General features: G+C 38.6%; 1 protein-coding gene across 6 annotated transcripts in view; it reads right to left on the reverse strand.

Annotated features, from left to right (window-relative positions):
- The window catches only part of MAP3K20 (mitogen-activated protein kinase kinase kinase 20), a 174,335-nt gene that overhangs the window by 39,769 nt on the left and 122,299 nt on the right, over positions 1–12,267 (reverse strand). For 5 of the 6 annotated variants that reach the window (XM_073807566.1, XM_073807567.1, XM_033860012.2 and 2 more), the window contains exons 11-12: positions 12,018–12,153; positions 73–117 (exon numbers count right to left, since the gene is read on the reverse strand). In XM_073807566.1, coding sequence (XP_073663667.1) covers positions 73–117; positions 12,018–12,153 — 181 coding nt within the window. Of the gene's footprint in view, positions 1–72; positions 118–2,692; positions 8,239–12,017; positions 12,154–12,267 lie in introns of those variants that run through there. The other variant, XM_019922949.3, reaches the window with a different exon arrangement.

Genomic DNA, 12,267 nt, shown 5'->3' on the forward strand with positions numbered 1-12,267 from the left:
TATTTTTAACTTGTGGACAAATTTATGAACTACCTGCCCAGGTTAAACGAGGCATTAAAAGAAGCTGCTTACCACGTCCTCTTCTGTCCACGCACCAATCTCAAAGGAAGGCAGCAGCTGCATGGGAAATATGAATGAAATGGAAAAAAAGAAGGAATATTATCACTGTCTTTTTGGTTTAACCCCACACTTTTCAGTATTTTAGCTCTGGGCAGCTAAAACCAAGCAGCTCTGGCTTGGTTCCTCCTGCAGGTGGCATTGAATGGAAACCAGTTTTCCCAACCATTAAGGAATTTCTCAGGGTTCCAGAGATGTTGCCCACAGAAGCCAAACCACCTCTCAGTAACAATTCATTGTGCTTGGTGAGCCGTGACAATGGGACTCTGCACATCTTGGGATTTTCCACTCTTTGTACTTGGCACACTGAGAGTAGTTTTACCTCCCATGAGAAGGCCTTGGCAGTCAAGGAATTTCTGACGTTTGTCAGATACCAGAGCCGTCTTCGGAATTCTCAGTCAACACGAAGATCGTTTGATCATTAATGAAAATTCCAAAGCAACCACTTGGTAACCAGATGTTTTACATGCTTATTTTTAGAGGGGAATTTCTAAGTGTTTAAATGTCTCAGTTGCACTATATTTTTAAAACAAAATATTAGAAGGACACGTAAAATTGGAGCCGTCCTAAGGAACCCAGGTTGCAGAGTTGCTCTAACTAAAACTAAACTAAACTAACCTCCATCCCTGGCAAGTATACAAACATGAATGACAACTTTGCAAGAGGACTCCTGCCTGCCCATTTTCAGAGCCAAAGGACTACTCGCTTCAATATATGCTCCATGGCCACAGACTAAATAAATACCTACGTAACGGGAAGAAAATCTGTGTCTTGTGACTTGAATTAGTTTGCTATAGCCATTAGTTTTAACCAGCTTAACTTGCCAACATGGTTGGATTGCTCATGAGGCAACATGGCAAAGTGTCTTTCAACACGTGTTACAAATAGTATTTTTTGTACGAGTTGAAAAAAAAAGAAGTTGGATTTGGTTACTTTTACCATTAGTGTAAACATCAGAGGGTGGGTGAGTTAATCCTTCTAATCTGCAGGTATTTTAAATTCACATGCTCAAAACCTTGCTAGGAAAGGCATGCCTCTGCCTTCAAGGAGCTTTTAATTTAAGGGGGGGTAAAGTAGGTATGGACTATACCTTGGGAGGAGTTCAAGGCCACCTTTAGTTTCCTCAGTGCCCATCAGAGTGCCTGGCACACAACACCTGGTAAATTTTTGTTGAACAGTTTGTTGAATGAGTAAAACTGAAGGGTGCATTTACTATGATGCTAAATTCTCTGGTATAGAGTTCAATGTCTATGGCCATACCACGGAAAAGGGAGGGTTTCATAGACTACCATGGGGGATGGAAGGCATAGTGGCTTGAGCCGGCACAGCAGGGCTAGAAGAGAGGTGACTCCTGGTGAGAAGCAACAAGGCAAGACACTGGCAGTGGTGGAGGCGGGACAGGAAGGAAGGACGGGCACGGCACGTTTGTTCAACGGGAGCTCCAGATACAGTGTGCGCATGTCCAAGGATCAAGGGGAACTGCAGCCAACTCTAGGGGGCCAGGCAGATTTATTTAAAAAACCCACTAGTTACAATACATCTGAATGCATAGAGTTTGAGACGTACAGATAAGTTGCAAGGGTGTAAATCGCTACCACTCTATATGTACTCCGCTACCCTCATGTGCTCCGATTCCCACAGGACTGCCCCTTCCCTCCTCTGAAATACCTGGTGTTTGTAGTCACATGCACTCACCTGCTTTAATAATGCAGAAACGAAAGTGACTTGAGAAACAGGATCTAAAACTGAACTTGATCAAAGAAAATACATGACAAGTTTTATTTCTTCACGGGGCAGCTGGATACAGCTGCAGAAGCGTCATTTGCTTTTCCCATCACAGACTCAAATGTGAAATAAGGAACTTGTTTGATTAGTTTAAGAAACAACAGACTGCTTTACTTTACAGAGCCGTTTAGGGCTGCATCAAGGCTGGCTTTTAGAAGAAGTGAGGGTGTATGGAATGTTTTGATTTGTATATAATTCCCAAATGTTGTGCTGAACAAAACTGATAAGTATTTCTTGCATAAAGGTTGTAAAGGAAACAACTAATCAAAGCCAACATCTTTGGTTTTCATGTCCGAAGGAGAGGAGAAGAGTTGACTTGTGCTCTGAGGGTGGCTCACCAAGATGACGCCAAGGGAAAGGCGCTGGATTCAGTGTGAGACTTGCTCCGGCAGGATTCTTGCATGCTGCTGGCAAAGATTAGTGAGAGGAAGGCTGGAGCCAGGCATGCTTCAAGACGGTTTGAATTTGGCAGAACAGGGCAGAAGAGTTAATATCTCCAGCCACAGAGTGGCTTCCTATTTCCTCTATGTCTGCTGGACCTTGTTAACATTATCAGTGTATCTGCTATAGGGTGAGTTCTAAGCTTTTCTGTCTCTCTTTGGGGATTAAAAAAAAAAAAATCCACCTTGTGACTGCCCCATCACTTTACAAATTCATTATTTACACTCCAGTTGATTTCAGGAGAGAAGCTCACACTCACGGTCATGCGTGTGATAATGATTCCTTCAAAGGTTGTTGGGAATCCAATCTAACAAAGCTCTGATATACACAATAACACATAACAAAGGGATTTACTGTCAAAACGTTTATTGCAAAATGGAGTCTTAAAACAAAGGAAAGCAAAGAAAAGTTCACATCAAAATGAAATGTATGACACCAACTTGGATTTCTGAATACATTGTGGACTTTGTGTTGGAATATCGAATTCCAACAATGAAGTCAATAACTGAGTAGTCTTACCACAAAAGAATAAAATTTAATCTTCCATACAAACATGATACACGATTTTGGCATAGGACTTGCTCAGAATAACATTGCGATAGAATAATTGAGAAAAACGTTTTGTTAAAAAAAAAACCAATAAGGTGATAATGCCATCTATTCAAAGCTCACACTCAAAGAATATAAATATTTTCTATCATTTAGTACAAAAATTTTAAAACAGTGCAAAAGCAATATGTGCAGTGTATTGTATCTGACATTAAAAGGTCTATTATTCTGCACACAATATAAAATAGTTAATGTACGTGCCTGAAACTCTAGCTCTGAAGTAAATAATCACATGCCAGAAAGCTCCTCACAGGTAATAGAGTGCAAACTAAGCTGGAGTCTGAGGAAACATAGCTAGTCCTCCAGATGGCCTGGTAGACGCTCATTTCTCATCAGGGAGGCTGCATCTACAGCTATCAGGCTATGTTACAATCAAAAGAACAGAACAGATTCTTCTCTCTGGAAATGCTTAACATCTAAACAGGAAAACAGTCTTACCCCAAAGCAGCAAAAGGTACCTGATTATAGAAAAATTATGCTCTATGATGTATGCGGTACAGTAGACTGCTAGTTTCAAAACGCAGCAACAAGTCTAGTGTATCAAAAAAAAGGATCAAGATTTAACTCAGAGTAAGTTTTAAAATTATCTTTCATGAAATTCTTACCACTCCAATGAAACCTCTGAAAGGAAAGTTGTGTACATCGTAGTGCCATGAGAAATCGTTTTAGATCTCTCCCAAACCTTCCCCCCCCCACCCCAATTCCTTGATTTTCATGGGGATCAAGTTTGAATTCCCCAGCTGGTGGTAAAGTCTAACAAATCTACTGCATATTAAAAATCACTGGCTAATAAAAAGAAACGAAATTGAGTTATTTGTAGTGAGGTGGATGGACCTAGAGTCTGTCATACAGAGTGAAGTAAGTCAGAAAGAGAAAAACAAATACCATATGCTAACACATATATATGGAAGCTAAAAAAAAAAAAATGGTTCTGATGAACCTAGGGGCAGGACAGGAATAAAGATGCAGATGTAGAGAATGGACTTGAGGACACGGGGAGGGGGAAGGATAAGCTGGAACAAAGTGAGAGAGTGGCATAGACATATATACACTACCAAATATAAAATAGATAGCTAGTGGGAAGCAGCTGCATAGCACAGGGAGATCAGCTCGGTGCTTTGTGTCCACCTAGAGGGGTGGGATAGGAAGGGTGGGAGGGAGACAGATGCAAGAGGGAGGGGATATGGGGATATATGTATATGTATAGTGATTCACTTTGTTATACAGCAGAAACTAACACACCATTGTAGAGCAATTATACTCCAAAAAAGACGTTACAACACAAAAACAACAACAACAAAACTGATCTGAAAAGTGAATTAAAAGCTGTATAATTAACGTCTTCATTAGAAATTCTGCCTATGGCTGATAAATATTTCTTTTTAAATTTAATAAGGCTAATAATAGAGTCTAAAGTCTTCTAAATCATCTTCATAGATCAAGGGAAACCACTTTAAGATTCTGTTTATATGATGCAGATTTCAGGGATGTTCAAAACCCTAGAAAGACACTGATTTGGAACAGAAAGTAAAATAGCCAGTGCCCTATAGTAATTACCTATAGCCCAATTTTAGGTTAGAACACTGCAAGCGTATCACTGAGGTTATCAATTCTGCTGTGTCCAAAATCTCTGCAGTTTCCTGATGGCAGAGTATTGAGCTATGACCATCTCTGGAATTTCTGTGAGGAAAATGGCAGCAGTCGAGAGATTAGAGAAATATTACCTGAATGATGGTAAACCTAGGTCTGGGTTGTTACCTTTCTCTTTTGGCCTTATTTGGCTGCTTTTATTAATGCACCAAAACCTTATGTATAATCCTAATAGATCTAATTATTATTATACATTTTTATTTAATGTAAATTTTAAAAAATGTCCATCCCATTCATTTCATACGTTCTAAATTTATTTCCGGTTATTCTCAAATGAGAGACAAGGTTTACACTCTTTTATTTTTTAAGGTTTACACTCTTACATAAGGTGCACAGATCCCAAAATCAGCCCACAGAGATTCCATTATGGGTAAGGCCTTTCCTGACCACACTTTAAAGTCCACAACACTCCGCTATGGGCCTCATCCTTCCCTGCTTCGTTTCCCAGCGTGCACTTATCAAATGTTTACTACATGATGCATTTGTTCTGTTTGTTGGCCATCTCCGCTTGCTGGCCTGTAAGCTCCGCAAGTGCAGATTTTCATCTAGCTGTTCCCTAGAACGGTACCGGGCGCAAAGGAGGGGCTCAATGAATTCTGGTGGGATGGATGACTTTACCTTGGCCTGGGAAGATGTGCAACAACAAGCTGTGAACTACCTGGTCTCTGGCTCTCCTTCAGGTTACATGGCACTGAGCCCCAGGGCATGCTGGGAAGTCAAGAGCTGAAAACCATCCCCTCTGCTCCACTCCAAGATCTTCTGCTTGAGTGGCTCGTCTTGAATCAAAGAGGCCTCCTCCATGTCTGAGTGCAGACAGGATGCCTATTTATGTTTGCACCTGTTTGTCACCAGCAATATACTGTGGTGTGTGTGTATCTGTGTCTATATTTGCATAGACATAGGAAGTGTATCAGATTGGGTATGTGGGGAACCCATCTTCTAGGGGAAATGTTTACCTCTTCTTTCTGTGTTTGCCTGGTCTGTGGGTGGTAGCAAGGCCTGCAAACACCTCAGACTAGCTAAACCTTGCCATGTGCATGGTCTTCAAAGGGCGACAGAGTAGATCGGCTCGTGCAGCTTACGTTCCAAAGATGTTCTCTATCTTTCCTGAAAGCTATTCACTTTAACTTTCATCTCATCCTACTCAACAAATATCACTTGAAATTGATAGTTTCGTTTTCCAGGTTACAGAAACCACTTATTTTTCAGTGTCTTTTCACTGGCATAGTTAACAGTAGCTAACATTAACTGACCACTTACCATTGGTCTGGTACTGTGTTAAATGCTTTACATGTATCATCTTATTTAATCCTCACAACAATCCTTTAGGTAAGTACTATTACCATTCTCAAGTTAAAGGTGAGCAGACGTACAAGTTAAATAATTTGCCCAAGATTGCACAGCGATTTTGAATCACGATCTGACTCCAGATCCTTCTATTTATCACTATTCTATACAGACTGGTCTCTACATTTCACACCCAGAACATTTTATTAGTAATTTTTCTCTAAATAAAGCTGGCACAGAGTACTGATCATTTTGTGGTATTTTCCACCCTTAATGGGGATTGGAAGCATGTCATGCTTCAAATTCCAGGAGGCTTTTTATGATCAAATATACTTGGAAATAATATTAGACAATATCTATGATGATATCCTTTCTTAAATCTTCTATGGGCTTCCCTGGTGGCGCAGTGGTTAAGAATCCACCTGCTAATGCAGGGGACACAGGTTCGAGTCCTGGTCTGGGAAGATCCCACATGCCGCAGAGCAACTAAGCCCATGTGCCACAACTACTGAGCCCGCGTGCCACAGCTACTGAAATCCGTGTGCCTAGAGCCCGTGCTTCACAATGAGAGAAGCCACTGCAATGAGAAGCCTGCACACCGCAACGAAGAGTAGCCCCCGCTTGCCACAACTAGAGAAAGCCCGCGCGCAGCAACGAAGACCCAATGCAGCCAAAAATAAAATTAAAAAAAAAAAAATCTTCCATAAAAAGAACCACCCAAAGTACTTTGGTTTAATAGTCAAATGAACGGCACTGCTTTCAAATTTAGACTGAAAAAAAATCTTTCTTTGTTCTTTTGCCTTTCTGTATGTACATAACTACAAATGTTTTGTAGTTTTTTAATATTTTATAGTTTAAACAAGCTTTGACAATTCTGTGATAACATTCTGAGAATATCTCTCTGGCTAGCTAGGTTTTCAGAGCAGCACCTACATTTACTTCTCTTTAACACCAGCATGGCTGAGTCAGGGTTAAAAAAAAGAAATCTGGAAGGCTAGATCTGCTATAAAAAGGACCCTTCATTCTGCACTTTTGCCTAAGTAAGGACAGCTTATCTTTGCTATTCTATTTATAATATTTAGTTCTGTCTTTAAAATATCTCTACATGTACTTAGAATCCAGGATTCTCATGCCCCTCTGGAAAACAAACACACACGCATACACTCCTGCCCCCGTATTAACGCTCACGCTGCCTGGAAGTGTGATCCCTTACTCTCTCTTTCTCTTTGTATAAAGTATAAGCTAAGCCTTAGATGACAGTGTGCTGTTAAGAAGCTTCTGGGGCGAGCACTGGTGTGAAAGTGCCACAACACTGCTGTTTGGTTTCAAGTCAGAGTATTTCTCCTGCAAACGTACTACTGAAAACATCTCTTGGGTTTTACTTTCAGAAGTTGTGCTATTAAGTATTAAAAACCCTCAGCACTTAGGTATTTCTGGAGAAGTATTTGTTAGAACTTCCTTTCGTTTCAATTTTTTTATTGTTAGATTTTTTAGTCACTATCAATTATTTCTGACCATAAGGGGAAAAAAAACATAGTATGTTACAAGAAAATCAAGTGTCAAAGAAGAATTAGGAGTTAAGAGTGCTTGTTGAAAATGTAAGTTTTTTAAAGCAACTGAATAAATCAAATCAAATCAAACTATAATGTATTCATTTTTAAAAAGCCAGAATGTCATTCGTTAAAAAATGCTATATTACATATAGAATCACAAGTTTCTATAATCAGGCACCACATTTGCTGATTCATTGAATAGACCTTTTTGGCTTAATCCCCTCCCCCCTTTTCTGTAAGCAAAGACAAATCAAAAGTAAAATCGTAAAGAAATGACTGTCATATAAATGTGATTGGCCTAAAAATGCAGTGCTTGGTTTTCTACCTCCTTACTGGTTTTTGTACAGACTGAGATAACAAGTTTCTTTTGTTTTCCCGGACATTTTCAATTTTAATACTTTGCTCTCTGCTTTCATTCACTATTGTTATCCATGTCATTATCTTCCTCATCACCGTCATCATCACCATCATCATCACCTTCTGACAAGTCAAAATCACTGAACCCCAGGGCCATGTTGACCTTCTTCCCCCTTCTCTTAGATGTAGTTTTGGAAGAATTCTGCTTGGCTTGCATGTTTATCTGCATCCCAGAATGCATCACAGCTCCTGCTTTGTTCATTGAGAAGATATCCCCAAAGCCCATCAGCATCATGGCCTGCAGACTTTGGTTCATGCCATGGCCCTCCCCGTTACTTGTTGCTGTGATCTGACATGACATCTCTGCACTGTTTGACTCCTCTGTCTTAGATTCAAAGTAAGACTCCTCAGACATTCTTGCAGCAAGAGGCAAGAGAAGCTATCATGAGGGAAGAAAGGACAGAAGTAAAAAGAGAAATTAGGACCAATTTATATCAAGGAAACAGATACCACAAAATTAGTGGGTGTTGCACAGAAGGTAAATGATTAGTGAAATAAATGAATGTAAGGGATTATTTGAGAATTTATTTAATGGCAGGTTTGGCTCCAGCGTGTTTACCATAATTTATAAATGACAGAGTAAATCACAACCAAAGGTTTGCAAAGCACCACAGCAAGCCGAATTTCCAATAGGAAGGAAGTTGTAAGTTTTAAGCCCTCCTTTTCCTTAAAACAAAGTAGTTTTTAGAATTTCTCTCAATTTTTCCCAATTTGACTTTCATATGGAAACATTTAGTTAATTATTATATTAAAAGAGAAATTAAGTAGAGATTAAATCTCGAGTTAAAAAAAATAAACAAGAAACCTTGGACCAAAGAAGAAAAGCTTAGAGGAAGCATAAAAACAGTTTAGCAGTCAATTGGGAGATCTGGGTCATTAGCTACCTTTTTAGCTAGATTAAGTATCTATAAACAGTCTAGAATTCACTTGTCTCCCTTTATTATTTATTACAGCCAGATATAATTCTTGTTTTCCAATTTATGAAATCATTCACTTGTAAACAAATTCTAGATTGTCTCTAACATTTAAGTTATAAACAAGTATGTAAATACATGGGAAAACTGGGAGGAAAGGAAACTAGTATTAATTTAGATTGTTACCTTTGTCTCTATTCTCTACAAGTTTCCTTCTTTTAGCAGAATTTTTTTCTAGGAATTCTTCTCAGAGCAGATACAGACATTTATTTTCAATCTTACATAATTATTTTAAACAGCCAACCTATTTCCATAAATGTTGTTCATTTCAGGGGTAAAACTGTTAGGATCTCAAAGTGTTACTGCCTCTTCCTTTGAGAAAGAAGCAAATTAAGGCTTCTATTTTGATGCTGTTTAAATAAGGGTAAAAAAGTAATATAACTCTGGGATGACCTTCATATTCTGCATGTAAAGGTACTTTTTAGGACCAATTTCCTAATTTTTAAATTAAAGTTGGAATCAAGTTTTTTTTAAAAAAACTATCTTAACTCCACTAGGAAAAGACCTCTACAGTTATTAGTTCAATCAGAACTTCATATAATTCAACTAAAAAGCAGAAGTTACATGGAAGAAAGAAATTGTTTTAGATCCTTTAACACCGGAAACGGGCTATTACTTTCCTTGCAGTCAAATTTCCCAGCCTCTCAAATTTGTTTTCAATTGTTAGATACTCTCAAGATCTCTTTGCTGCTTATCTATTTTATTATTTCATATATTTCATAATTATTTCACATTATGTTAAGATCTCAACAAATGCCTCTCAAATAATCTATTATTTTTAAAAGAAGTAAAATTTCTACATCAAGCTACAACAATCATTAAAAATAAACATTGTTCATATTTGTGTATGGAAGATTCAGCTTCTCAAATATCTTTAACTAATGTTTTAATTTCAGGAAAGAAAGTAGTGTCCTTCCTTGAAATAAATGCAGTAATACAATTTTTTTATGACGTTACTTTAATATTAAACTTTTATAATTAAGATGAGGCTACACAGAGAAAACCTCAACCTCCAGTCGCTTCCTTTTAAAAGAGGTTTATTCTTATCAGTCTCTCAGAAACCTCATTTAAAGTCAACTAGAAACTGATGTGAGGATAAAAGAAAATATCTACTTATAAAATACCTGAGCACAAACCTTTCCTTCAGAAATACCAGCTCTATGAAGAAGAGACATTAAAAGCAAGTACTGTACAGAAAGAAAACTTAGCCTTCATAAGTAAAAAAAAGGAAGAAAATCTCATTGAGATCGTGCTGCATGCTGTCCATTGTTAGATGGTAGCCTTCAGAGCAGTTCCTTTACAGAGAGTTTTCTGCATTTAAAACGCAAGCATACAACCTACTGTGCACTCAGAGTTTTTCATCATTTATTATACAACTGCGTTACTAATAGCAATAATGTGTGCAAGGCAGCCCATAATTTCTTAGCAAAACTAATGCCAGTAAACTAAAGAAAGGTTCTAAAGCATACTTTAATGGGTCCTTTAAAGTTTTTTCTTAAAATGCTACATTTAGAAAGAGTCAAGCCATGCAGTGCTTTATAGCTTAAGATTTCAATGTACTTAAAAAATCCCCACAACTCTCAGACTTCAGAAGATGGCCATATTTTTGCCTCTCATCAGCTCTGGGAGAAGCAGTGTTCCCTTGAAGATCCTTAAGGTAATGCTTTCTGAGTCTGCCTGTTGGTACCAATTCAACCAGAACAGGAAACTTTCCTTAACTTCTTTTTTGAGAGCCAAGTTAAAATTCACTGAACTTATAAGTACTGTGGTACTTATAAGATGTGGTACCCATGACAGTCTTATGCATAGCAATTCAGTTCTTACTTTGGGATTCCCTGGATAACCAAAGTCATTTTTGAAAAAGTTAAATCTGATGATAAACATTTAACTTCACTGTATTTTCCTTTTTTGGAAATCAGGTTATTTCTCCACATAAATTGGAAAAGGAGGCAAACTATTTTATTCTTTAGACACTGGAAAGTACTTTGCAGTTGGGCATTGGCTGCTAAATGGAGATTAAGACTTTTAAAAATAGGAAAGTTTTTTTTTTTTTTGCGTACGCGGGCCTCTCACTGTTGTGGCCTCTCCCTTTGCAGAGCACAGGCTCCGGACGCGCAGGCTCAGCGGCCATGGCTCACGGGCCCAGCCGCTCTGCGGCATGTGGGATCCTCCCGGACCGGGGCACGAACCCGTGTCCCCTGCATCGGCAGGCGGACTCTCAACCACTGCGCCACCAGGGAAGCCCAAGAAAGTTTTTTGAAGATCACAAAGTGAAGGGCATTTAAGAATTTTTTTGGTATAATCGCCATAGCAACTATCAAAAATGAATTTAAAGTACATAACAAGTGTACTTTTAGTCTTATTATTACTTGTGATCTTAAAGTGGACATATATTGCCCATTAAAACCCCTGGAAAAGCCAATGATAAATTTATACTTAATTCCTAAAATAATAAATTATTTAAAATAGGGAAGAATGCTGAAATTTGACTAGATTTTAATATATCATGTTAACATATAAGCTCATGGTAAGTATATAAATAGCAAAATCCTTACAAAGCATTTTTATCTTAGTCCAAATACAGGACTTGGAAAAAAAAAACCAGTATATTTTTTGGTGGAGTAAATACTGGAAGCTTGTCCTGAGAGAAGTCTTTTTCCAATCTTTTGCTGCCCATGATTGTGACCCTAAATTGAGCAAGGAATATTAATTCTCGTCATTTATAGATCATTAAGTTAGCTCTCTTTTAGAAGGAAAACTCGGTGAAGTTCTGACACATCAACGACTTTCTCAGACAGCTAGCTGCCTTGGTATAACATTTATTAATTACCGGCGGACTCTATAAAGAGTTAATCAGCCTTGAGGCACAGGCTCTGGGGATCTAGCAGATGGTGTGAAAATACACTGAATTTTATTTTTGTAATTCTAATACACAAACACACTGACAGAATAACAGTTCTCGGAGAAAGAGCCAGAAATAGGCTAAGCTTTCCTTCTAAATTTCTGGCATTTTGTTAATTGAAAAGAGATAGGAGCGCTACGGGAGTGTAAATGTGGATCCTTTAATGTAGAGGCACGAGGCAGGAAGTGAGGAGGCAGCAGGGGAGGGGGGAGGGGTGCCATGCTGCCATGCTCAGCCAGCCTCCTAAGTACGGGATCCGTGAACCCTGCAGGGAACACTCACCGGGGTGTTGGACTGTTCCGTCAGCTTTTGCTCCCACATCTTTAGCCGTCTTTCTCGTTCTTTGAGCTCCTGCTCTTTAAAGCTGAGGTCACGTTCTAGTTTCTTCAGCCTCTCAAGAGTTGCTTCAATTTCACACCTGCACAGGGATATAACTGGTTTAAGTCGCAACTTTGCTGAAGAGGTGTTACATGCTGAGGGGTCCATCACAATGCTTAATCAAAGGAAAAGGCTAAACCTGTGCTTTGAAACC

The sequence above is a fragment of the Tursiops truncatus genome, chromosome 7, assembly GCF_011762595.2.
Source record: "Tursiops truncatus isolate mTurTru1 chromosome 7, mTurTru1.mat.Y, whole genome shotgun sequence".
NCBI classification, from domain to species: domain Eukaryota; kingdom Metazoa; phylum Chordata; class Mammalia; order Artiodactyla; family Delphinidae; genus Tursiops; species Tursiops truncatus.